At 50.9% G+C, this 27,353-nt stretch overlaps 2 protein-coding genes across 2 annotated transcripts; one reads left to right on the top strand and one right to left on the bottom strand.

Annotated features, from left to right (window-relative positions):
- Nucleotides 1-564: 564 nt before the first annotated feature.
- DPP7 (dipeptidyl peptidase 7) lies at nt 565-26,249 on the bottom strand. Its single transcript, XM_086475570.1, has 13 exons — nt 26,192-26,249; nt 25,900-26,013; nt 22,722-22,861; nt 21,834-21,997; nt 19,229-19,364; nt 16,320-16,401; nt 14,451-14,617; nt 13,209-13,269; nt 5,112-5,230; nt 4,879-5,035; nt 4,503-4,567; nt 3,579-3,649; nt 565-3,051 (listed from the first exon to the last, which is right to left on the bottom strand). Exons 1-13 carry the CDS (start codon nt 26,247-26,249, stop codon nt 2,910-2,912), a joined length of 1,476 nt encoding a protein of 491 aa, XP_086331696.1. The 3' UTR covers nt 565-2,909.
- On the top strand, nt 6,271-12,369 carry LOC104344760 (kelch-like protein 13). The gene is made up of 4 exons (XM_009948980.1): nt 6,271-7,329; nt 8,618-8,870; nt 10,682-10,842; nt 11,971-12,369. The coding sequence occupies exons 1-4, from the start codon at nt 6,271-6,273 to the stop codon at nt 12,367-12,369; spliced, it is 1,872 nt and encodes a 623-aa protein (XP_009947282.1).
- Nucleotides 26,250-27,353: the final 1,104 nt, after the last annotated feature.

Genomic DNA, 27,353 nt, shown 5'->3' with positions numbered 1-27,353 from the left:
GCAGGGCTTTGCTGCCCTCACCCTTGCAACCTGAAGGTAGCGTTGTTCAGCGCTCTCTGTCTTTGAGAACAACGGCGTGTTTCAGACTCCTGTAGCACACGTGAGATGGCACAAACCTGGATCATCTGACAAAAGCTCAGCTGCTGCTTCCTGGTTTTTTGCAAAGGTCCCTTTACTTGCTTGTGTATTTTTAATTCCTTAACGTCATATGTTGTGTCAGATCAGCCTCTGAGCTTCACAGCCCATCTCAATTCCACCGTGTGCCCCCCAGCACAACAGGAGCTTTGCACATCTCCGAAGGGTTTTCTGTTGAGGGCTCTGTGGTTCTTGGAGCCAGAGCCTTCGCGGCAGGGTCCGTAACCTGCTTTGGTGTGTCAGCTCCTGGTACGCTTCTGATGCTTGTGTTGGGTGTTGCAGGAAGGCCATCTCTTCAGCCTGTGATTCTGTCCTTTTGCAGTAAGGGCTGCATTGGTTCCTCTCCAAGAGCTTGAGTGCCTTACCTCAGTAAAAGAAAACAAAACCAAAATCCCAGCCCCCCCCCCCCCCAGCTGTACCATTCGCTTGTGCTTCCACTGAGAAACAGAAGTGGGCACGGGCACAGATGCAGAGTGCTGCCCCGCTGTAGGACTTGGAAGTCTCACACTCTGGGCTTTAAGCCACAGCTCAGAAAGAAATACAGACCTGTTTGCTCAAAGAAAATTTAATAGATGGATGGGGCCACAGTTAGCATCTAATCTCTGAACTTCCTGAGAACTGAAGTCTCACTACAGGTCTTAGGACACTGTTGGTTTTGCAATGTGCAAGAGGAGGGAGTGCTGCTGTTGGGCTCCTCCCTTCAGCTCAGAGAGCACCGCAGGACCAGGGTTTCCTGCTTGGACCCTGTTCTTCCTTCCCCAAGGCTTCCAAATGTTATGGGCGTTTGTGGTACCGGCTCCAGACTTCTGCCACCGTTTCTGAAGCCTGTTTTTGTAATTGGTTTTAGCAGTGCTCATCTCTCTCATCTGCATTGAAGTCAATGTGTATCTTGTTTATCCCTTTGCCATAGCACCTGAAAGCCTTTAGTTCATCCTTCCACATAAATCAAACCATTTGTGTCCCTCACACTGTGTGGTTTCCTTTCAGGCAAGTGCTGTCCGTAAGAGGAAAATAAGAGACCAGTATAGTCCATTATAAGAGGATTAAAGAACTGTTACCCTTCTGGGAGGTGAAAAGACACCCGGGTCTCTGTCCATGCAAAGGCACAGAACAAGGCCCTGGACAAAGGCAGTAACTTGCAAATTACTTTCCAGACAACCCCCACGAGGCCGGGCTGGGGCAGCTGGGGTGCCTCATGCTGGGAGCTAAGGGTGCTGCTGGGCAGCATCAGCGCAGCATAATCCCGTCTGCAGCCACATCACTCTGTGGTGCTGGTCCTGAAGAACTGCTGGGGTACAGCAGATCTAAATTCAGACAAGTTGAGGGGTCTGAGTGTGGAGGGTGAAGGCCAGATTCCAGCGCCTCAAGCAGCAGCCTTGTCTGAGCCGTAGTTTCAGCAACAACCCTGAAGCCTGACTTCAGTAGGAGCAGAAGGGACCTTGACAGCTCTTAGCAGAGGCTTTCATCAGCACCAGCGGAGAAGATCCGCGTCTTGCTGAGGATGTAGTTCCACTGACAGTCTTAAAGGGTTTTTCTTTGGGGGCTGGAGTTTGACTAACTGGGTCTTCCATGCGTTGTCCCTCATTTGGACATGCCTGGAAGATCTGATAAACGGATGTAACTGTTCCTGCTCTTCTCTGCACTCCTCAGTGGGGGGGGTGGGGAGCAGAAGCTTTGGCCTTTTGTACTTAAGAAGAGGGAAGTGGGGTGTGTGCAAAAATACCTTTTGTCAGCACCCGAATATTGTGAAATAACCTCGGTGGCCAACGTTGTGGCTCTGGGAACCAGTCCTACTGGGAGGGCAGGCACGACCCAGCAGTGCAAATACTTTAACACAAAGCCTTGTGTTTGAGCGATGTAACAGAAGCTGAAGCAATGCTGTGACTCTGCCTGTGTAAGTAATGAAAGCCTCTGATGGCCCAGGAGGCTCCTGTGCTAACTCATAAAATCGTCGTGAATGGATCAACAGAGGCATCCAGTTAATTACCAGGATTTAATTTTTTTGCAATTATGCTAGTATTTATTTGTGCATAGTAATTCCAGTAGGTAAGAATTCATCTGTTGATGTGCAAATATAAGTTTACTCCACCTGGAAAGGTGAGAAGTATCCTTTTTTATCTTCTTTGGTTACACTACCAAGCCATGAAATGATATCACACGCTTTAATAAACTTGTAATTTATTTTAAAAAAATCTGAAGATGTCTCAAGTGGAAGTGTGCTTTACCGGTCACCAATATGCAGCTCTGGAGTGACAGCAGTACACACCAGCATTACTTTGTGTAGATCTCCCACTCCACAACTGGAAATCTCTTCTGCAAGTTAAAAACCAAACCAAACCAAACAAATCCAAACCCACAGCACTGGATGAGGCTGACATACAACTGGTCACTAGCGGAGTCCCCTGTCAACCTCTGCTTTGTCACTACTTGTCTAACACTTTCTGTCTAAAAATAATTGAGCTTCAACCTTAAGGTGCCTCCTGCCACCATGCGGGGCAGGGCGATGATGGCTGTTGGGCCCTCCAGGCAAGCTCCCGTTTATAACACCGCCTCGGGCCGAGCAGGTGAACATGAAACCTGCACAATATGGTTTTGGCTTCAGTCGGTGGTTTGGCCTTTTGCTTTTCTTCTGATGCTTGATTAGGGGCAGGACACTCCAGAAAGCAGGATTTCCACTGTCATGGCAGAGGAGGTGATGCTTTCCTGACCAGCACAGGCACAGCTCCGCGGGCTGCTGTCGTTCGGTGTCCTGCTGGCGGCCTCGCGCCCCCGTGTCACAGCCGTCCGCCCGCTGAAGCCCCTGAGCCTCTCTCCTGTGCTCTTTCCATCCTGGCAGATTTCACCCAGCCGTTGATGATGCTCGCTTCGAGCTTGCGCACCTCCGTGACAGATGGGGGGTCGGCTGGATTGTGTCCTCTAGAGAAAGCAGAGCAGTGTGAGCTTGTCAGTGGGCAGCAGCTCTTTGCCTCCTACGCAGGGAAAGCCAAGCCAGGGACCTGAATGACAGAGTTTATCTGCTTTGTACTTCTAGTTATGCCCTGGAAAACAAGCTCCAGTGTCAGGCTTGAGAGCCCTGAGCTCTCCCTCGCATCAGTGGCTGCTGCCCTCTCTGCTCTGGGCCTGATGGCTAATGCCAAGAGATGCTGGACTACTTCATGTGGCTGATCGCTACCGGCTACCCCACACTTGTGCCAATCCCTGTGCAAGAACATGCTCTAATGAAAGTACCTGAGCTCGGTGCCAAGTTCTGCCCAGCCTGGCTTCCCTGATGGCTGTGAGAGCCCTGTACTGGGGAAGACGCTTACTCTTCCACACTGAGGCTGCAGCAGCCTGGTGCCCAGTCCTTTAAGTGAAGTATCTCCTGGTTCCTTGGACTGTGGCTGCAAAGACCAGACACCCAGGGCAGCAGGAGTTTGTCGGCCAAAGAAGTGTTCAGTACTCACCGGAGATCGAGGTGATGAGCGCCGCCTTTAATGGTCAGTGCAATGAGTGAAGGACTGAGGCTGCTGTTTATCTGGAAGGAGAAGGAGCAGACACAAACTCTCACCAAATAACCGGGCAGAACTGGTCACCTCTTCCGAAAACTGAAGACGAGGTGGGCAGGACTCGGGAAAAGCATGGGAAGAGAGCCTCGGCACGGCTGACACTGTGCACATGGCTGACAGTCCTGAAGAGCCAAATCATCTGTCCCCAGTGAAGGGAAGGCTTCCCACAGGATGGGAGCTGTCAGCCCGTTCCAGTACAGGTGGTCTGAAGTAATGGGATCCTTCAGGCCCATGCGCCCTAAGCAGCTGTTCCTCTTGCAACTGGGCTTGCCCAGCCAGCCTAAACCAAGGAACTCCTGTGTTATATCAGGAGCTCAGATAACTCAAAATCCAGTTCTGGGTCATTTTTGTTCTGAAATTTTAAACTAGAGCTCTGCCACCACTCTGAAGTTTTGTTGAGCCGAAGCCAAAACATGCCCTGGTTCAAGGTGCTGCTTACAGCAACTGCTTGGTCCCACAAAGCGTGCTGAGACTGGGGACAGCGAGGAGCACGCGGCTGCCAGCATTGAAAGCAAGTCTCAACACAGAAACATGCTGGGTTGTGGGTCAGGAGGCTCCTGCTCTGTGAACTAGTGCACTAGTGAAGCCACTGTTGCTGCATCGGGACACTAGTCACAGTGGTTCTGGCTGAGGGACACTATTCAACGTGTCCATCGTTAATGTCCTGAGGCTCCTGAATGGTTCAACATAAACCAGCCGCTTGCAGAAACTCAAACAGGCTAAAGATGACTTGCCAGTGCTGCTTTGAAGGGGAGAGAGGGGCAGTGTACCACCTGGAAAGGCTGCTCTCTCTGCTTGGTGTGCAGGAGTCCACATGCTTACCCCACCGCCAGCCCACGGGTCCAAGTCTCCATTTGAAAAAATGATGTTGCTTGCACTTTTCAGGTCTGAAATTCAGAGAGATGACATTTGAGAGGCCTCCTCCCTGGCCATTTACCCAAACCTGTTTGGCTACTGTAGCAAACACGGCCAAGAACAGAAAACACCGAGGAATAAAACAAATTCTTGGCAGTTTTTAGGTTTTTCCACTTCTGTCTCAAGGAAAGGTCAGTTTGGCTCAAGTCAGCACAAGGCTGTGACTTTCTGCCAGGACTTGTTAGTGTGCTACGCCTGTCCCCGTGCAGCTCTGCTGGGCAGAGGTGGGACAGGCAGACAGCTAGAGGGTAACACAAAGGGACAGGCAGCCAGCACAGCTCACCTCCTCCCCAAAAGTTTGTCCGCAGCCAGTGTGCTCGTGGCCTTACGTGCCATTTGCTCCAGCAGTACTGCTCTCGCATGGCCTCCGTGAAGGGCATCTCGGGGAACATGTCGGACATGTTGTTGCTGTTGAAAGTTAAGTTGATCTCGGTGCAAACCTGAGGGAGGTAAAAGAGCTGTCATGGGGTGGGGGGATAACCAGGGCAGGAGCTGTTGGTGTCTCCACCACCTTACCTGGTAGTCCCAGGCCTCAGCGTCTGAGCCGATGCCGCAGCCCGTGGGGTCAGCACAGGAGCGGTACAGCTGGTATATGTCGTAACACTGGGCTGAGCCGGAGGAGTTGTAGAACACCCCTGCCAAGGGAGACCACAGCACAAAGCCAACCTGTCAGTACCTCTCTGCTGTCACACCCGCCGCCTCCCACACGAACCTCACGGCCCAGACCAGGCAAAGGGGTAGCTAGCCCAGCTGGGCAAGTGTGTAAGGCTGGGGCAGGACTAGTAGGGTCTGCCCCAGGGTTAGGTTACGATCCCAACTTTATGCCAAAGCTTTCACATGGTCTCAAGCCCGGCTGCATGATACCCTTTGCTTCTGCTGTACCCATGGGGGGGGCAGAGGCTCCCAGGTGCTTGCTGCTGTCTCTGCTCGTGCCAAAAGCCAAGTGAGTGGCCAGAAGTGTCCTTGGGAGAGCCCCAGCCTCCAACCCCTAACGCACCCAGGAGCAGGCTGCGCACAGGACGGTAGCTGAATGCCTCACACTGAATGGGGCACAACTGCTGAGACCTTCCCACCCGCTCCCTGAAAGTAGCTGTTGTTGTCTGAATCCATCAGATTTAGTCAGAGGGCCAAGGGTGGCACATCACAGCAGGATTTTGTTTGACTGTTGTTCAAGAAGGGAAAGATGGCGTGTCCAGGCTTGCCCAGATGAAAGAGCACCTGATCAGGCGGCCCAGCGAAGCATGGCTGGGGAGTTGCCAAAGAATGAGCTGTTTTTTTTGTGTGGATGGGCAGTTACCAGATAGCAATGAGGAGGAACGCAGCTACGCCAGTGGCTGTCTGCTGCTGCCAGTGTCACAGCCCCCAGGCAAAACCCACAAACCCTGTGGGTTTTGTGCGATAAGCAGCACCAACAGCTCCGCTTGCAAACGGCCCCGGGCAGCTCTGCAAGGCCCGTGGCGCTCTGTGCCTGCACAGCACCGGGCAGAGGCCGCTGAGGAGGGAGGCTGCTGCAGCAACTGCCTGTGGAGTGGCTCTGCGGCACGGGCAGCACGGCCTCAGCTCCCTCGAAGCATGAAGCCACTGGTTCGGCTGCAGAAGACGGCCCAGGAGATGCACTGAGGGTGTGCAGCGGAGAGCCCTGGGGCTGCTCCAGGGCCATGCGCCTTTTGGAGCCATGCTGCTCAGCTCACAGGCCAGCGTGGCGAGGCTCGTGTCAGACACCTACCTGGCGAAGCTCCTGGAAGGGCTCAGCAGCCTTCGCTCGCAGAGTGCACTGTGCGACGTGACGCTGGAGGCAGAAGGGGTTTGCTTTCCAGCCCACAAGATTGTTTTAGCGTCAGCAAGTAATTACTGCAAGATCCTCTTTGTTGGAAACTTGACAAGAGCGGGGAGCCCCGATGGTAACATCCGGCTCAAAGCCGTCAGTGCTGCCGGGCTGAGGAACGTTCTCAACTTCATTTACTCCAACAAACTAGACCTCTCATTACAGAATGTCGAGGAGACCTTCAAAGCTGCAGAAGTCCTCCTGATTCGGGAGGTGATCAGGCTGTGCTTTCGCTTTCTGGAGGGTTGCTTGAACTGTGAGAACTGCATGGATGTTCTTAACATTGCTAAAAAACTTGGCCCAGCAGAGCTGAGACAGAAAGCCATGTGCTACGTAGGGCAGCATTACAAACAGATCCTGGCTGATCCCCAGTGCTTGAAAGACCTGGACCGAGGAACCCTTTGTGAAATTTTAGACAGGACTGACACCGAGGGATGCAGCGAGCTGGAGCTGTTCGGAGCTGCTGTGAGCTGGCTGCAGCATGACTGCACGCGGCTGAAAGACGCAGCAGATATTTTAAGGCGCATACGATTCCCTCTCATTCCTTTACAAGATCTGCAGAAGTATGTCCAGGAAATGCCTCTTATGGGGCTGGATTCAGGCTGCCGCAGGTACCTGCAGGAGGCTCTGCAGTACCACTCCCAGCCGTATGCTCAGCCTGTCCTGCAGACCCAGAGCACGAGCCTCCGCTCCGGCTCCACCGTGCTGCTTGTCGCTGGTGGCAGAACCGCTGACAACCGTGTGTGCAGAGAGATGTGGGCTGCAGACCACAGCTGCAGTGCCTGGCACAAGGTCGGGGACCTCTGTGTGCCAGTGTACAACCACTGTGTCGCCATCATCAATGACTTCCTCTTTGTCCTTGGGGGACAGTGCAAATTTGATCCCACAGGAAAGCAGCCATCCAATGAGGTAAGACACAAGAAACCTTTAGCCTTGGAAAAATGGCTGGGTGAGGAAGGGAGGGAGTCATTCCTCTTGCCCACCACAGATCTCCCACCTCTACATATTCCTTAGCGCTCTGTGCAGTACTGAAAGCCCTGGCGAATACAGCTTCCAAACTCTCAGGGAACCAACCAGGTCCTGCACTGGTCCCACCTTCCTCCTACTGTAAATTGTCACCTTAAGCTGTATACAACTTCCAGGGTGCAGGTTCAGCCAAGTCCACGCCAGTCACTCAAGCAACACCATGAATGCCATCCCTGTCCCCACTGTGCTGCCATGGGACTCATGCTCGGGAGGCACGGTTAAAGCCCACCACTTCACTTGAGAACAGCTCCTTCCTTGGTTTTGCCCTTGAAAGGCAAAGCTGCTTTAGCTGCCAGGACCTTCCCCTTCTGTCTGGGGAATTAAAAGACTTGTGCAGGACTTCATGTTTTCCTTGATGGCTTCAGTCATCTTACTAGAAAAAACAGCATGTTTTTCTTTCCCATGCTGCCAGGGGGCTTATTCCAGCATCGTACTTAGTTCAACAGCGCCACTGCAAACAGCAACTCCCTCCCAGTGCCTGGAAGGTAGGAGGTAGCTCAGCACCAGCGGAGCAGAGGATGCTGAAGCAGCAGGGCCACAGCACTGGCTGCCAGGTTGCAGCCCCAGCCCAGCACTCGCCTCACATGGTCCTGCAGATACTGCCCTTGCTCAGTGACCTGGGCTCTCTAACTAGGACTGACAAAACAAGCTTGGGGAGGTATTTACTGCTGAACGAGATGTGAGGGGAAGCCCAGTCTTAACAGAGGTGCTGTGCCACCAGTGGTGATGCCACCAGTGGCTTCCCCTCAAGCCACTCCTGCCGCCTTCTGGGTGAGAGCAGTGGGCAAAGCTCAGTCACTCCCTTTACTACACACTCAAAACAGCAGCAGAGATGCAAAATGTGCTTGTTTAAATCTCACTGCAACAGTCTTCAGCTGACACATGCTAGCTGGTGTTTGAAACAAAGGTACTTCCTTCGGCTAATGTGTTTCACCTCCTGCTTGCTGCCAGCTGAGAGCACAACCTGTTCCCAGACACCCACAGACCTGCAGAAAGGCCGTAACTGAGCCTCCAGCTCCCCAGGGGAGGTACTGGAAGTTGAGCCTGTCCAAGTCTGAATAGAAAACCTTCCTCAGTCCAGGGAAAACATTTAATCAGTTCTTGAAGCCACACAAGATGCAAGCCAGCCACTTGCCTTCTGTTAACCATCATCCATCTGCTGTGATCCTAGGTTTTCCGATTTGATCCCCGCAACACTTCCTGGCTCCAGGTCGCCAGCATGCTGAAGAGGCGGACACGCTTCCATGCAGATGTGCTGTCTGATCGCATCTTCGCTGTGGGTGGTGGGACGCTGCTGGGGACCCTCACCCGCACCGTGGAATTGTACCAGCCTGCTGACAACAAGTGGGAGTTCACAGCTCCTTTCCCCGTGCCTGTTGCTGATCATGCAGGCACAACCCACAAGGGAATCCTCTATATTTCAGGTGATAGAGCTGGTAGAAAGCAGCATATTTTCACGTAGTGGGTCTTTGCTGGCATCTTCATGTCACAATCTAAGCCTGCAACCACACCAGTTACACCCACAGTTCCAGTGTCCCTTTCCTGCTGCGTTAGCACAGCCCCACTGCCCTCCTGAATGGCAGGAATTATTTTCTAAGGTGACACCATCTGCTTGCAATCCACATCCCTGCTCACCTTTGACCTTGCAATCCTGGCTAAACCCGAAAGCTTTGCTGTCTGGAGCAGGCTGAAAGTGTTAGGGATAGCATTAGACCCTGGTATTAATCTGAGTGGAAGATGTGGAACTAACTCTACTGCGCTGCTTTGTTAATCTGTGCAAAAAGAAGTACAATGCAGGCTCCTGCCCACGGAGCCTGTGCAGTTTTTGGCCTACAAGGGATCCTTGGTCTTGACAGGGATCGTTGGTAGATGGTGCGGGATGTTGGACAATGAAGCAGCATGGGTTTAAACACTTCAGGGAATTCTTGTAAGATCTTTAGCTTTTGCAGCTACTAATTTGGACTGGAAACATAATCTTTGGTTTGTCCTGGGAAAAGCGCTGTGGTGTTTGTGTTATTGCCTCTGCAGTTAAAAGTCCTGGGCCAGTCTGCTGTCCCTGGAGGCTCCCTGCTTTGTAAACCACTTACGGCCACCTGGGATCCCTGTGCTGACCTAGTCCAGGTTAACTTCAACTGCACAGTGCAGTGAAGGGCACCGCTGTACCATGGACTGCACACCCCAGGGAGGGAAGGCAGCAGATGGGCTGTCCTGCCCAGACACGTACCCCCGTGACAGCCGGGCTCTCAGCTGGGGGAATGGCTGAGACTCAGGTCCAGGTCCCTGCTTTGCCTCAGCTGGCCCGTGGTGCCACAGGCAGCTCATTTAACCTGTTGGTCTTGAGTCCCACCAGAGAGCAAGGACAAAATGGCCTCCCAGAGCTTCAAACGCACCGTAGTGACCGAGGCTGGCTAACACGATACCCCTTGGGGGCAAGATCTTACCCACCCACAGTGTTCATTTCCTTCTGAACTGGTGGGGTAACTGCGAGTTCGATTTGGCCAGCCTCGAGCCCTGCCCAAGCAATCGGAAAAGTACGAGCGTTACTTCAGCACACGATTTACACACAAGCTCCACGCAGACCCAGTGTCCACGCCCAGGTGAGCTGGGGTGTGTGACCAGTCTGAAATATCATCTGCCTTGTTTGCAAAGACTCTCAGCAGGCTAGAATTCAACAGGCAGGCAGCTGGAGGCATTTACCCTTCCCATAGCAGCAGCCTCCTTCCGCAAGGAGCTTTTTGTAACGCATCCCTGAAACACACAAGTGAGTGCCTGATGAGGAGAAAAAGCTGACAGCAGCACTGGCAGATTGGCTCTGACCTTCTGTTGAAGATCCAGAGTTCAAAGAGCTTTGAACGCTTTTCTTTCGCACCACCATTATGTGCCTGCCTGTGCTGGAAGCAGATTCCCTAATTAAGGCTGTTCCTGGCTACACTTGAAATACCCCAAGAGCTTTATTCAAAAGTCTTTTGTGGAAAAGTATTTACAGAAAGAGATGGAAGGGGGGGGGGGGGAGGGGGCGGGGCAGGGGCAGGGGTTTCCCTCTTTAAAATACCTGAGAAGCTCAAGTTTTAAATTTCACACCACATCAGCTCTGCAGGATGGTGTGAAATTATAAACCGGAGCTTCTTAGATATTTTAAAGAAAAAAAAAAAGCAGCTCTACTAATGTTTCCCGAAGGTTTGCTGGATGTCAGAGCATGATGGATAGATTTTTAAGACTTCTGCTTTCCTTCTAGGGGGCTTCTCTGGGGGTAAAACCTTACGAGACACTTACAGCTACCTCCCCCGCCTCCGACGCTGGATTGGCAACAGTGCCATGGCTTTCACCCGCTGTGATCACGGGATGGCTACAGTCAGGGACAAGATCTTTTGCATTGGAGGAAGGACACTAAAAGGAGTAAGTTAATTTGCTCTTATAATCCAAAATCTGATTCAAACTGGAGTCTCTGTATTACTAGGCCCTGACTCTTTTATTCCAACAGGTTGACCAGTAACTTCATTATTTTTGGTCTCTTAGTGGACTGGCGCAGCTGCAAGTCTGGCCAATGGGCTTATGAAAACATGTCTGCCATTACAGTCGTGCCCAGCAGCAGCTGCCCTGTTGTCACACTCTATTTGCTAGAGTACAAAGGCTGTTTAAAGCACTTTTTTTTTTTAAAATAGAGAAAACATATGGTGGAGGCAGAGCCTGCTAACACAGGAAAGTGTACCTGCCCCAAACACACTGACCTTGCTTAAGTTGACAGGGGGTGAAACACTGACAGATGGGAAAAGGACAGACCACAGTGAGGACACTAGCCTAGATTTTAGGAAAAATGGGCTCAAGTCCTGGAATGCAAATGGTCTCTTCAAACCTGGGTTTCCCATCTCTGTAAAAGGAGGGAAAGTACTGCCCAGCCTTCTGGGAAGAGACCTAACGGGGACTGGAAGCCTCACTCTCGGAGAATCCCATTCCCTGAAGGCAAGAGAACTGAGTTTAAAAAGATCATTCAGGAATTCCCATTTGAAAGTGTAAAGACTCAGGGCCTGGCCTGATTTTACCAGACGGTAGGGTTTCTTTTGGAAGGAACGAGAGTGTCTTAGAGTACTGAATCGCTCACTGAGGAAGGGATAGAAATCTATAAAGAGAAACTGCACATCCAGGCTGACATCAAATTCCTCCAGATGACACAAACTCTGTTTTGCCCACAATTCAATGCAATATTGCCCTCTTTAGCTGTTTCTCTTCATAATGTGTTATAAGTCTTGGGCTATGCCAGTTCCAGCAGGTCCCTGTGGCAGCTTGCTCAGCTCGCTCCTCTGGTTTTCCAAGAAGAGGTAAGCTCCTTTAAAGCCATGCCGTTCTGGTATTTTATTCAGTTTATTTTGAGGCTCTGATTGCTAAATGTGGATTGAAAATCTGGCACCTTGAGCCCCATGGAATTCGAATAGACGTTGAGACAATGGTTTCCAGCAAGCCTGACGTGACAGTGATGCCCACTCGAGGCATGATACGATGGGTGAGCGTTGGTCTGGTTCTTTGCAGGCAGAGGAATGGATTCACGTCAACGAGATGGAGTATTATTGTCCTGTAAGCAATCAGTGGACAACGCTAACGCTCCCCCCGTTCAGCTGCTGCCAGTTCAGCCTCACAGCCCACAACACTACGCTCTGCCTCACAGGAGGTGGGTCGCTGCAGCACATGCAGAAAGGAGACAGCGTTTTCCTGTATGACACAGACGGGCAGGTATGGAAGAAAGCCAGTCCCCTGCCTAAAGCTCTGGTGGATCACGCCTCTTGCATGATTAAACTGTCCCAAGTGAATGCAGGTGGTGAGATGGCGAGAGGCACAAAGTGCTCCCCCACGGGCAGGAGGAAGAACTCTCCCCTCAGCTTGTTCATCACAAAGAAACAAGAGCCCCGCTCCGCCTCAGAAGAGAAGTAGGATATGAATATGTCAAGCAGATCTGACAGTGTTTGCCAAGACATCAGTATTTTAACAACTCTTCAGCTGCCAGCCCAACATCTTGAGCAGTGATTTGGAACTGCTACGTTTCTTGACTTGGTGCTATCATGGCCACAAGCACAATTCGCAAAGAAAAACGAATTAGTTCCCAGTCCTACTAAGCTGCATTAAACCTGTAAGAATTACTTAAATCCATTTTTTTTTGTCACTCAGAACCTGTTTTTCTGAATAATGACCAAGGTAGAACATATTTTTAATAAGCAACCTGAGAGATTTTATGAGGAAGTCTTCAAAAGAGCTTTGAATTCTATCTCTATAATTTCCTTACAAACACTGCTGGCTGACAAATGAAGTACTCACAGAGATAAATATACACGATGTATTTAGGATTGTCTTGCCACTGGATTAAGACCATCGGGCATTGTGATGACCTCATCCTCAACAAGCACACCAGAAAACGTCCTTCAGTGAACATGCACTGAACCTGTGACTCCTTGAGCCAGAGTATGGGTAAATTCTTAGAAAAGAACCAAGTACATCAGAAGTCCACATCTCATGGACAGTCAACAAGCTAAGGGGCTCATTGGCTGAAAAATCTGATGAGGATGAGTTTGGAGAGGTGAGGGAATGAACCCATGGGCCACCACGGGACGTCCAACAGACAAAGCCAATATAGGGCAAAACGTCCCAGTGGGAGACAGGAGTCACACCAGCTCCCACGATACGGAACCCACACAACAACACAACAGCTCTACTTACGAGGTGCTTCTAGAAAACAGGGCATTAAATAAAAGACCAAACTGATACTAACAACTCACCAACAAGAGCAGCCAGGCCTTGTACTGGGTCTGTGTGGGCAAGGATTTGTTCACAGCCAACCTGGATGAGACATTACAGGCAGATTACAGACAGGATGGTTAACAGTCTCTGCTCCACAGAAGGGCTAAGCTGGAAGATTCATTGAACTTATCACACATTCCAAGGGCCTAACACAATAGGGTTTTGGTTTTTTTTCCTCCCTTCTAGCAACCAAATACATAGAAACAAGGAGACAGGGCTCGGACAAACAGTTCCTTTACCATGTTAAGCAGCTGTGCAGGGGCTACAGTGATATATAACAGTTCCTTCCTCCTACAATAACAATATTTTAATGCCCTTCTCAAGGCGGGCAGAATAATTAATTCCCTTTTACAGGTTGTTAAACAGACCCTAGAAGGGAACTGGATGCCCAGTGGCGCCAGAGACAGCATCTCCTGAGTCCCAGTACAGTGTAGCCTGTATGACCTCTTGCACAGTATGCATTTTGCTCCAGGTAGGACTCAAACCATAAATGCCACAAGGCCAGAGGCGAACAAAAGTCCCATTGGCATGGTGTGCTGGAGCGCAGCAGAGAACAGCAGCACGAGGCTGACAGCACAGCAGAAGAAACCAGGGATTGCAACAGCAACTGGTGATCTGGGATCAAAGCTGGGACCTTGCAAAAGCAGCTGGTGTCTGAGAAATCTTTTAACCCCTGAGAACCAGGCCCCCTTCCCACACTTTGCCATCTCTGACTCTCTTGAAAGTTTACAGGTTTTCCAGTTCCTGCAGCAGCAGACTTCTCTCTGCACTGTATTCTGAGGTATGTCATCTTCCTGGGCAATACTTGGAAAGGAGCCCAATGTTTAGATCTCCGTCCCTACCCACCAAGAAAAATACACCTAAGAAAGAGTATTGAGGTGGGCTACAACAAAGCTGCATTTTTTAAAAAAGCTACAGGCTTTTAGTGTCTAAAAGCTGAGGTCAACAAGCTTGTACAGGCCTTTGTGTATAAGGTAAAGGCAGAGCAGGACAGGTAGCAGCAAACCCTCCCCAATGAGCCTTACAGCAGAGCATTTCAAACACAGCAGTCACCGTCACAGAGAAGTTTAAAATGTATAGATTTAGTGTCAGAGAGGAAGGCCTACCTCCCCCCATCACCACCACAGATGGCGTGTGCCTGACAGTGTCCCAGGCTGTGCAGCCCCCCGCACTCCCGTCACATCAGAAACCACGACTCTCACCCACGTCCCACTACTCACCTTCACTGGATTGGCAGGGAGGTGACCCATGAAATCGGTTTTGTAAGGGTAGTCCATCATGGCCATCATGGTGAAGGCATTTCTAGCAAACCCAAAAAGCTGGTAAACATCGTCCTTGTTAGAGATCTTATTGCATGTGGCCATCTTGCTGCTGATTTCATCATAGGCTGCGGGAGGAAGGAAAATGAAAGACATGAACTTCAACAGAGGAAAATAATACCAAGCTTCAGCCTCCTGTTTCACTCAGGAGCAAGGAGATGCCGTAACACAGAGATGAGGTTTCTGCTGGGAAGGACACATTACATCTGAAGTTACACACAGGCGGATGTTCAGGCACAGCCTCCTGTGCAGCTTCACAACCATGGCCATGGCCTGCACTCTGCTCCTCACAGAGCCACCGACACGTCCCTGGGGAGCCCAGAGGAACCAGGACCCACTGAGACAGAAGCAGTCCCAGCTGGCAGTTCGGTTCGAGTCCAGCCTCGCTGGTGCCCTGCCTGCCTGCCTCCTCCTCACCCCTGCAGGCTCCCTCTCCAGGGTCTGCTGTGCCCGGCAGGGCACTCTCCCCAGGCAAGCAGGGTACAGCACACAGGTCCCAGTGGGATTCAACAGCTGCAAGAACTGGCAGGGGAAAAAAAATTAAAAATTTCTGCTTGGGAACTGGGTGCATTTGTAGTAAGAATTGCCAAGTGAAAATAGTCCTCACAAAGTCACAAAGGACTCCTGAGACATGCTTCCAAACCTTGGCGTGATGAAGAGAGGGCAACTGGAGTCAGGAAATCCGTCTTTGAAGAGATTCCTTCAAGATACACTCACACACCTTTGCATTTCTACCTGGGGAAAGTTGCTCCCTTCATTTTCATCCTCCACATTCTGGAGTCACAGCTCCTGTCTGTCCCCACTGTACGCCACAAGCTGCCCACTGGAGTCCGGCTGTCCTTACTTGGAAATCCAAGGCCTGGGACCTGCCTCTTGATACTCACTTGAGGGCCTAAGCCTTAAATACGACTTTACCCACCCCGCTGCAGAAAGCATGGCCCCAGGCAGACCTCAAGGACTTCGGCTATTTAACAGTAACATTTTTCCTGCTGTGATCCATGGCTAAATGGGGTTTTGAACCCCCAGCTCCTCTGGGCAATTCCAGGACCAGCCCCTGCAGCAAGACAGCGACAGCAGCCATGAGAGGCACACGACCCCTGATGTGCAACACCACAGACCGAGCCAAGCCTTGAGACAGACCAAGAACACAGCACAGCTGTTCCAACACCATGCAGGGCTCCCAGGAGACACTGCATTGGCGCACGTATCTGCTCTGGCCTACTTGGGAGACATCACAGAGATCTTCACCAGCCTCTGTCCTTGGCTTCACCTAACTGTCCAAGGCTGCAGGTGAAAGAGACGGCGATGGCTGCTCCAAGACCTAGATCGCCTTTCGAGTATTTCTCAGCAATGTCCAGCGAGCCGGGCCATGCAGTTGTCATACCCACCTGAATAGTTCTCAACAGTGCGGGTGTTGAGGATAAGTATCTGGTGAAACATGAGGCTCTACCAGCACAAAATGCAGGTGTTTGCATGCACCTGCAGGTGGTTTTGCACTAAGGTGCAGAAAAGACGGTTTCATTAACACTGTGCAAGCTCCCACACAGATGCTTTCATTTTGGTGTCAGCTACTAATTTTAATGGTAACTGAAACTGTTCATTAAATAAAAAATAATCACGTGAGCAGCAAGAGGCAGCCAGGTGAGCATTTGCATTGATTGAGCTGAACAAACTGAAGACCTAGCTGAAGTAAATCTGAATCATCTTTTCTCCCTGTGGCTGCCTGCTGGCTGCCCTCGGGAAGCTGTCTGCAGGGCTCTCTCTCCTTACCTCCACTCAGGCACAGGTCCTTTATCTGCTGGAAGGCTTTGCGGACAGCTGCAACGCAGCCTGGGCTGGACTTCTGAAAATCCTGAAGGTACAGAAAAGACATGGGATTACAGCTGCACAGAGGAGATACATGCAGAGGCTGCACTGGGAAGAACTTCCAGAAGTACCAGGAGACAACAGGGGTTACTGGCCTACTGGTCAGAACCTCATCTGCATCTCCAGGAGCAGCGACATCAGTGCTTCTGCCTTGTGCTCCAGACAACCAGCACGTCCCAGCAGAAGCTCAGACCAAGCAGCAATGGTTTCACCAGGTCTCGCTGGGATGAGCTGTCAGACAAAACACTTTGCACTTACTGCAGCCATTAGACTGCACACGAAGCAGCAAGAGGAGACACATGCCTTGGCCAGGACATGGAAAGAAGGTGCCAGGCTGCTAGGCCTGAAAGCTTTCTGTTGTTTTTTGTTAAACACACAATAGAGTTCTTCCAAGTGCACTTTGTCTACGAGAAAGAGCCATGGAGAAGTCAGTTATGCACAGAGGGCTGGGCACTGGTTTGGGAACCAAGACCTGCTTTTCTTCTTACGCCTGCCACCAGTGACCTGCCAGATGACCAAGGCGGCCATGTCCTTTTTCTTAGGAAAAACATTACTGATCCTGAAAAAGCACTTTAAGGTATGTTTGAAGAGCTGTGGCTGGTTATGCTGGTGGAACAAGTTCTTTCTGTCACCCCAAACTGTTTCACTTCTGTCAGCTTGTAAGGCAGTTTAAGGTCTGCTGGCAATCAGTGCTTTGTAATAATAAGAATTATTAGGGCTCTTTTAAGGTCCCTTTACCCTGCTAGTGCAATGGTTAAGTAACCACCAATCATTAGCTAAGCATTTTTCTTACAAAGACCCAGCCTCAACTAATAATAGATTTGGGACCTTTCTTTTATTCCTAACTCTGCCTTTGTCTGACAGTTATCCTTGGAGAAACTGCTATGGGGTTTTCCAGTTTATCAGGCATCCCATTAGGGGTTCCAAATCTCCTTCTGGATATGCTTATTGATCTTCATGTACTAATGGCTCTAACTGGAGTGTGGGGACACATCGGCCTGGGACAGAGGAGCAGGTCTGCTCCGGCTGCTGTGACCGCTGAGCTCCCCACCAGGCAACACTGGACTGCCGCAGCGCACTGCTCAGCACGCTGAGGAACCACCACCCATTCCAGTTCTCCCCACAGCCCCTGATGGACCAGTTCAGCTGAGCAGAAGCAGGAGGCATTACAGCCATTCCAAGGAAAGCTGTTCCCCTCCAGGCTGCCAGCTTTACCCTTTTGAATCTCTCCTAATTCAGACCTTCAATCTGCCCTAAGCTGATGGCCTCAACAGCCCCGCAGCAGGAACCTTTCCGGAAGCACGCACGTAGCTGTACGCGTTGCGTTCACACAGGGCCTTTCTGCCTGGTTGCAGGCAGGACAGCAGGCAGATATAACATAGTTTTATACAAATACCTTATGCAAAATCAACTTTCTGTCCTTTGCTCACTTCCCCTGTGAGCTGGAGGCTTATGAAGTGAGCTGGAAAAGCTCAGCAGAAGTCACAGAGAAAGCTGCTTTGAGACAATGCTCCCTGACTCATGGGAAGAGAGAGCTGCCCGCAATGAGTCATGAAAGGTTTGTGCCTTCATTAGTATTAACTGCTCTCGGGGGTGTTCTCTCACCAAGAGCAGCAATTGAATTCAGATTTCAGTGCACAGATTGCTTTTATGCAAACACACTGAAGGTGGAATGAATTACTTTGAAAACAACACAAAGTGCTTGCTTAGGATCTCAGCTTACTGCTGCAGAAAGAATATATTTTAAAATTAATTGGAAAGTTTTTTTCACATGAAAAGGTGAAAGCCTTAATTTCAGGGGTGTGTAATGACTCACAGCATATTCACAGCTGAAGCAAGACAGAGCTATCAGCTGAACAGGGCTTCTGAGAAGGAACTACCTTCAACTAGCGGTATGACACTTTTTGGTTTAAAATGTGTAATTTTAAGATCAGATGTCTTTTATTCTCTTATACACTTAAAAGTTTCAAATGCTATTGTGTTTATTTTCACATGATGATCTCTTCTTTACACTTACTGGTAATGCTCTCTGTCCTGTAAGTCTCTGCATAGAAATAACGTTTTCATAGACGTAAATAAGAGCAAAAAGACCGTAAGTTTCACACACAGGTAGTTCACGCAAAGCTACCTGTGTCACCCAGGTCTAGAAATCCATGTCGAAAAAGAAGCAAAACAGACACCGTCACAAGATTTCAGTACTACCAAGCAGTACATTTCTTTCCTTATAAACTAAATGTAAGTCAGTTCCAACCAATACGATCTTCCTATGGGCCCTATGTCCCATATGTCTCATAATGCAAGAGCCACACTTAAACTTGGGTTTTAAATAAACCCAGGACACCTTGCATATTTTTAGTTAGTGAAATGAAGATTTCCAAGCTATTCATTGAAATGCAGCCATCTTGGGACTAAGGAGCTGCTGTGAAACATTGATATCAATGCAAAATACAGTATTTTGGGAGAGGATTTGAAGAATAAGTTATCCAAGGTGGTTCAGCCAGGCACAAATGAAAACTTCCAGGCTGGAATACGGTCAAGTCACTAGAAATGGGAAAGTGAATCCTTAGTGGTACTAAAGGTGCTGGAACCAAGTTGTGAGCAGCACCTTTGGGCCCTGAGCTGCCACAGCTAAGGCAGTGCTCAGCCATCCCATCTGCAGCTGCTGCTTTTCCTTGCGGGTTCCCATTTAATTCCATTCCCTGCCCAGCCCTCATGCTGTGAAGACAGGTGTCTCTTTAAACACATGGAAAAGGAAAAAAATCCAGCCTTCTTAAAGGAAGAAAATAATGCTCCTGAAAAGAGATGCTACTTACTGCTGTCACATCTCTGAAGAACTGAGTGGAGTCTCCAAGCCCAGCCACAGACAACAGAGGAGCACTGGCAGCTAATGCTCCAGCCACAATGTTGGGGTATTTCATCCTCATGTAAGCGCTCAGCATTCCTCCATAGCTACCACGGGAGAGACAAAAGAGTTATTTCCTTTAACAGACAGCTTATAACAGAGTTACTCCAAAGTTCAGGCCAGCATTCACAGGCTCACCTAACGCAAGACAACAAGAAGCTTAAGGTTATCTAGTAGGTGCCATCCTCAGGTAAAAAGATCCAGCTATGGTCCATCAGCAGCACACAACGTGTTCTACTGGCCTTTCCCCAAACACTCACACCACCTCTGGTGGGAACACAGCAGCCCACTTTGCTGCTGCAGCCAAATGCAAATCTTGCTGCAATATTTAATCCTGCACCATCCTGAGTGTGTCCTGACAGCTTCAGTGCAGAACCAAGCGGGGCTCAGGTGAAGCTGTCACTGCTCAATGGGGGAAGGAGTCACATTTTACATATGGCATTATAGCGACTAGCTGGGCTCTTAGCAAAAGGTGTCCCGGAACACAGTGGAGTACGCAGCCCCCTCTGGGGCTGGGAAGTGGAGAGCATTCTCCCTGGGCACCCCAACTAACAGCTGCACAGATCATCAGCGCAGTTATGGGGAAGGAGAGACATTAACAAATACCACAATAAAACTCAAAGCCACCTTGGTAGCTTCAGTGCCAGGGCCACCATCTGCAGATGTATCAAGGGTTGCTGCCCAGGTGGCCAAGAAGGCAAACAGCATCCTGGCCTGTATCAGCCATGGTGTGGCCAGCAGGAGCAGGGAGGTGATCGTGCCCCTGTACTGGGCACTGGTGAGGCCGCCCTTCGAATGCTGAGTGCAGCTTTGGGCCCCTCACTGCAAGAAAGGCACTGAGGTGCTGGAGAGGGTACAGAGAAGGGCAACGAAGCTGGTGAAGGATCTGGAGAACAGGTTTTGTGAGGAGCGGCTGAGGGAAATGGGGGTGTTTAGTCTGGAGAAGAGGAGGCTGAGGGGAGACCTTATCGCTCTCTGCAACTGCCTGAAAGGAGGGTGTAGTGAGGTGGGAGTTCGTCTCTTCTCCCAAGTAACAAGTGATAAGACAAGAGGAAATGGCCTCAAGTTGCACCAGGGGAGGTTTAGATTGGACATGAGGAAAAATTTCTTTACTGAAAGCGTGGTCAAACATTGGAACAGGCTGCCCAGGGAGGTGGTGGAGTCACCAGCCCTGGGGGTGTTCAAAAAATGTGTAGATGTGGCACTTAAGGCCATGGTTTAGTGGGCATGGTGGGGTTGGGTTGACAGTTGGACTTGATGATCTTAGAGGTCTTTTCCAACCTCTATGATTCTATAAACCAAGGTGACAAAAGTTATTCATATGCCGATGTTTGTGGAATTACCCTGAGGTCACTCCTGGGAGTGGCAAATGACACGCTCGAAGAGCAGGTCATGCCCAGTCTGACTCCAAGCCTACAGGCATTCAAGTCTCCCTCCCCACCACCTCGAGCAGGTGCAGCAAATACCATTCCCACATCACCCCCATGTAGAGCAATATGCTTTAACCCCACTCTTGGAAACAGGCATTAGCTGAAACCTGCCATGAGTAATTTCACGTTAAAGTTTGGTAAAGTTATAAGCAACAGAAGAGGGTTTTTTTTTTCTCCCATGGGAAATGCTGTGCTGCTCCAACACTGACATATTTCAGTATTCTTCAGATGGGTTTAGTGTTGTTCAGGGCTGCCAGACTGAACTCTGATTTACCCAGGTGGAGCTGGGTCTAACATGCAGCCTAGCCAGCAGGTTTTGCTGAATCCCTCTCCCACCTCCCCACCCCAGAACAGCTCCTGGCCCTTTTTAGTGGGTTACTGGCCTGACAGTCACAGTAGAAACACCCTCGAGATGAACAGTCCAGTCACCACTACAGCGAGCAAGAAGCTTAATGACAACTTAGGGCAAATGCTTGTTAGCTCCCTGCAACCGAATGAGAAGCCCTGTACCTGGTGGAAGCCTTTCAAAGGGAAGCATCCCTCTACTAGAAGTGTGGGGAGCCATTCAAGAGACAAGGACATCGCATCAACCCAGCTCTGAGTTGCAGCAGAGCAAGCACTTCAGGGAAGGACTTCTGCTAGGAAGCCAGGAGCAGCAGGTTGCAGAGCAGAATTATAAAGGAGGCTGCAATGAAAATGGCTGAATGTTTGTTAAAGAGGATGTGTTTAATAAAAAGCTGGGTGGCCCCTCGAAAGAATATTTTACTAACTAATAGTTTTCTGTATTTCCAATGTAAAATGCTCTTATCCTGCAGCTCTGGCTGACATTGAAGGTGCCTAGAAACATCCAGTCAGTGGTGCTTCTCCAAAGCAACCACAAATTGAGACTAATTCTTGATGGGAGAGCTACTGGGACCTGGTGATGAGCTCTTGGGAGCTCAGGCACAGGCGCATTTGCTCTCTGTTGGACAGCTTAAGCTCGCTCTGCCTTTAGAACTTTCTTGAGAGCCAAACAGATCCACGAGAGCAGCAGGACTGTGGCTGGGAAAGGACAGGGACAAGGAAAGGAGCACACACAACATTTACCTGCCTCCAAAAGCAATGACGGGGCAGTCTGCGGCACCGTACTGCTGCTTAAGCTCGGTAATTAGCACTGCATAGTCAGCGAGGGCTTGTTCCACAGTCAGCAGACCAGTCCTCTTCAGCTGTGTTGACTCAAGTCCAAATGGAAGAGACTTCCCATAGTACCTCTGAAAGGAAAGAGACGCTGAGGAAATGCTGGTGTCAAGGTCTAGGTCCTCTCTGTTCTCACATAGAACTGGAGTCAACGTGCACAAGTGGGAAGCAGTAACAGAGCAGGTGGGGTCCTCTAACTTGCTCGTAACTAAGGAAGTGCCTTGTCTCCTGCATCTATAAGCAGAGACCGTCAGGACGTATCCTGTAGAGGATGGACAGTCCATAACAAGCCACTTCAGTGGGTGCCAAGTGGGCCCTTGGCACGTGTCTCTCTTCTGAAATCCCCAACTAGAAAAGGAGACGGGGTAATCTCTTCATGCGTAAGCTGTGGAAAAGATTTAATAGACTGGTGTGCCTAGGGAAAGGTTGGCTTGGGACTTCGCAGGCTAGAGAGATTAAATACTAACCAAACAAAATAACTCTCTAGTCCAGTGTGGAGTTCAAGGCCCATGGAAACCACTGACAAAAGCAATGGTCTAAAGCAAATACCCCATAACATAGGTTTTACTGAAACAGGAGTCTGTGTCCTGGGTTGCTGGTAGGCATAGTAAAAAAAAAAAATTCAGAAGCCATGGTTAAGCAAAGAAGAGCTGCTACCATGAGGAGAGAGCTTACAGCAGGTGTACCTCAGCTTCATGGCAAGAGATGTTATCATTTTTCTGGACCTGCAAAAAGCTGAATTTGTTAGTACTGAGCAGAACAAGACTCTATAGTATGCATAATGACTAAAATACTCACATGCTCGGCAAAAATCACAAGTGCTTGCTGTTCCTCTGCTAATTCAAATATGAAATCAGAGTTCTGAGCAAAAGTCCAGATGTCACCTTCATTGCCAGTATAGAAAAAGATGGGTCCAAATCCTTTCTTCCAGAACTTTGCTGAGTGAAACAATTGACAGAGGCAAATTAAAAAAAGCAAACAAAACAAACAAACAACAACAAAAAACCACGAGCATGAAATAACTTTACTTTTGGTGAGTTTGGGCAGGAGCTTAACAAGGAAGAGCTCTATGAACAGGCTGATCCCTGAGAACCGAGCTGGGGCACAAAGGTGTGAGAAAGGCCAGGCTACAGAAATCTCTGATTTGGACAGGAGTAATTAAGAGCTTCCATGAGATCAGCACACAGCCTGGAACTTCCACTTCTACCTGAAAATACCTGAAATCTCAGTTCCGCAGGGCATTTGGAAACAACCCCAAAAGAGTGATTTTCTATTTATATATGCTTTTCAGCACAACTCATCCCAAAATGCATATCACTTTTCCCACAAAATGGATGTTAGGGAACCGCCTGCATCTTTCTGCTGCTCCTGCTGGGATGTATAACGTAAAGCCAAGCTGTAAATCACGTATCACCCACTAGTTTAGGTGGAACGGACCTTCAAAGATCATCCAGTTTGGTGCCCCTTCAGCAGGCAGGGACATCTTCCACTGGATCAGGTTGCTCACACCCCGTCCAGTCAGACGTCCAACACTTCCAGGGATGGGGCATCCACAGCGTCTCTGGGCAACCTGGTCCAGTATCTCACCATCCTCATAATAAAATAATTCTTCTTCATGGCTAATCCAAACCCACCCTCTTTCAGTTTAAAACCATCGCCCCTTGTCCTGTCACTACAGGCCCCAGTAAAAAGTCTCTCTCTCCCTTTCTGATGAACCCCCTTTATATACCAAAAGGTCACAATAACATCTCCCCAGAACCTTCTCTTCTCCAGGCTGAACACCCCCAACTCCCTCAGTCTGTCCTTACAGGGGAGGTGCCCCAGCTCCTGTGCATTTTTGTGGCCTCCTCAGGACTCGCTCCAACAGGTCCGTGTCTTTCCTGTGCTGAGGGCCCCAGAGCTGGGCACAGCACTGCAGGGGGGGTCTGACCAGGGCGGAGTAAAGGGGGGGAACCCCCTCCCTTGCCCTGCTGGCCATGCTGCTTTGGATGCAGCCCAGGATATGCTGCTGCTGCTGCTAGACATTACCTATGTATGGATCTCACAGGATATATCTTATCATATGTGATGATATATGAAAATGATGTTCTTCGTCCTCCAATCTGTTAATAACCGAAGGCAAATTGAGACTGGCGGGACAAGCCGACCCACGATGTCAGTACTTGCTTGTCTAACAAACGGTGGCTTTAATGCTGGCTGCCTTTAACAAACATTTTATTTTAGCTTACTCTTAAACTGCACAGGACTCCAGAGGGACAATAGACAGCTTTCTTGAACAAAGACCTCAGACAGTCACGTGTTGATTGCCACAGCACCCAAAGGCACCCTCCAAGAGCAGTTGTCCCACGGATGCCGCTGCAGCACATCTCAGGAGGCCGTTTCTGTTAGCACCCTTGGCATCCTCAGCGCAGACTTGCCAAAGCAGGATTTGGCTTGGAAATGGGTTTGAAACCTTTCGTTAGCGAAACTGCCGCTCTTTGTTAACAAAGAGGCTGATTCTCTTTCTGTCTTGTGTTTGCTTTGGGTATCAGGTAGGAAACTGAAGCGCTACCTTTCCTCTGGCTTTTCTTCTGATACGCTTTGTGGCTCCTGGAGTAAACAACCATTCACAGGAGCCAAGACCAAACCAGATGCGTTGCTTAAAAAGGTATTTATTTTTAGACTAAAATCTGGGGAGCTGCCAGCCAACCTCAAGACAGTCAGGTGCCTGGTTGTGAAATAACGGTCACCTTCCAGTTCTCGCTGATAATCTGAAAAGTCACTTATTTCACAAGAAGCAGTAGCAGGGAAAGCAATTACTCGCAGGAATTTTTAGGAAGAAACTACTTGTAAATCAGCAGGACTGCAATATTAATGTTTTGTTGCTAACAAATATTATTCAGCTCTGCCCAGGACACAGACAGAACCTAACACTTTAAAAAGAAAACAACAAAAAAAGTTATGCAATGCTTTAAACCCAGTTCTATTCAAAAAGGACTGCTCAATTAGTGACATTTCAGCCTTAGACATCTATCAAAATTCCTATCTTTGGGCTGAACCAACCCATGAATCCACGCCTGGTGAAACACGTACGACTGGGTGCAGGTGCTGCCCAAGCTGCAGAGCAAGAGGGATGTGAAGAAGGTGAGCGCTGCAGACAAAGCCCCAGCTGCAGGCAGCCTGCAGGGCAGCACAGGCAGGCACCAGGCTGGGCAGCACTGGTGCTATTCACAGCTCCACTTTCGCTCTCTCCCTGCAAAGCTCTCCCTGCTTCCTCAGAGCCAGGAGGACTGAAAAACATGTGACACTGGTTATTCAAATTGCTGTCTTTTTAGTCACCTGCTGTTCAGGAAGGCCTCCTCCCTCTTGCTGTCTGTGGCACAGAAGGTAACTCATTATTTGGCTAGACAGGAAGACCCTGCCGGCTCCCTGCTGGAAGCCTTCATTGTTCAGCACGGCTTAAGCCATCTGAAGTTACAGGGGTTTAAATAACGCAAAACACTGACCCCAGGGGCGTTAGCTGCACTCGTCCGAGCGATGGGTACAGAGTGCAACGTTTGGGTCACTATTTGTTTCTTCTGCTGCGTTCAGAGCACCGAGTGAGATGCTGTGGCCAGCTGCAGACACAGGGGCACAGAGTCAGCCGTGGTGCCAGCCTGGCGCAGCCGCTGCTTCTGGTCCGGTCTTGCTCCGGAGAGGCCGGTCCCCACCCCGGCACCCCCCTCCCGGGGGCCAGCGGGACAAGGGGAAGGAGGAGGACAGGAGGCTGCGGCCAGCACCAGGGGAGCGACTGGCTGCCGAGGGGCCGGCACTCGGCTCCAACCGACTCCCGGCTGCGCAGCACAGCTCTCCGAGCCCCCAGCGGAGGGGCGCTCTGCCTCCGCCTGGCAGCGGTGAAAGCCCCAGCAGAAACTCCGCCCGGAGCCACGGCAGGGCCCTGCCACGGCCACGCTGGGGCCGGGCGCGGCTGGGCCGCAGCACACCCGCCGGCACCCACCTGAGACCAGGTACCGCTGCGGGAAGGTCCCGTTGCCGCAGCTCTCGAAGCTGAAGTGGTCCCGCACCTGCGGGAAGAGCCGCTCCTCCAGGCCGGGCCCCGCTGCCCGGGCAGCTGGAGGGGGGCACCGTCAGCGCCGGAGAAACCGACAACCGGCACCACCACCCGGCCCGGCCCAGCCCAGCCCAGCCCGGGACACCCCTTCAGCGCCCGCCGGGCCGGTCGGCGGCTCCCGCCCGGGGGGGCCGGCCGGGGGCAGGGCGGCAGAGGGGCCTCCGGCCCGGGCACCCACCGGGAGCGGCCCTGGCCGCCGGGAGGAAGAAGAGCAGGAGCGGCAGCAGCGTTTCCATGGCAACCGCCCCGCTCACGCCTCCGCTCCACGCGCACCGGACAGTCCTCCCGCGCGGGGACCTGGGCAGCCGGTCACAGCATCCCAGGGCTCTCGGCATCACGTGGCGACCTGCTGCCCCCCCCCCCCCCCCCTCACGTGACCACACGAGCACCACGTGAGGCACCGCCATGTTGCCGAAGGGGGCGTTGGCCCGGGGCGCTGCCGGGTCCGAGGGGGGCCGGGCCGGGCCGGGCCTCGCCTCCTGGGCCCCTGGAGGGGCGGGGCGGGGCGGGGCGGGGCGGGGCGGGAGGCTGGGCGCAGGCCCGGGGATGCTGAGGCCGGGCAGGCTGGCGAGGGGCCTGCGGCGTGGCCGGGGCCGGGAAGGGCCGCGCAGCTCCCTGTGCTGTCCGTGCTGAGCGGCCTTCGCGGCCTGGGCTCGGGGCCGGGAACCAGCCTGCGGCACAGCGGGGCGGGGAGCGGGAGCCAGCGGGGCTGTGGATCCGGGGGGAGCCGATGGGCTGAGGACGGGCTGTCTCCACCCTGGCCTCGCTGCTGGCCTCTGCTCTTCAGGCCTCTGCAGTGGGTGCCTCCCGGTGCTGGGTCGGTGCTGCCCTTGGCAAGGACGAGTGGTAGTGTCGTAATCAGGTCTGAATTTTGAATAGATAATTACTTTTCATTGATAATTAATTACTTTTAATGAAAAACTAACATCTTGTATTAATTTCCTGATTCAATTAATTTACATGATGGTAAGAAATACCCAAAACCTCGCTGATGCTCAGAGACAGCAGCTGCAGCCTTGCAAAAATGGCCGAAGCCAGAGCTGCTGCGGGGTGTGAAATTGTACAGAACGCAGAACAGGGAGGCAGGAGACAGGTACAAGGGGTGAAATTGTACATTCTCAGCTAGTTATCTTCTCTTATGGGATGAAACCATAGAAACGAATGTTGCTGTGAAGACTCTCACATCCTCCCCATCCTGATTTGTATAGCAGAGATTTTGATCAGTAAAATAACCAATGATTATATTAGTATAGGAACATTATAATAAAGTCACATAATAGGGTGGACCAATCATTGTAAATGTCAAAATTAATAACGGGCATAACATGCATGCTTATGTT

The sequence above is a fragment of the Leptosomus discolor genome, chromosome 19, assembly GCF_034619465.1.
Source record: "Leptosomus discolor isolate bLepDis1 chromosome 19, bLepDis1.hap2, whole genome shotgun sequence".
NCBI classification, from domain to species: Eukaryota; Metazoa; Chordata; class Aves; order Leptosomiformes; family Leptosomidae; genus Leptosomus; species Leptosomus discolor.
Note: the sequence above shows the minus strand (reverse complement) of the source record. Positions and strands in the feature narration are given on the sequence as shown.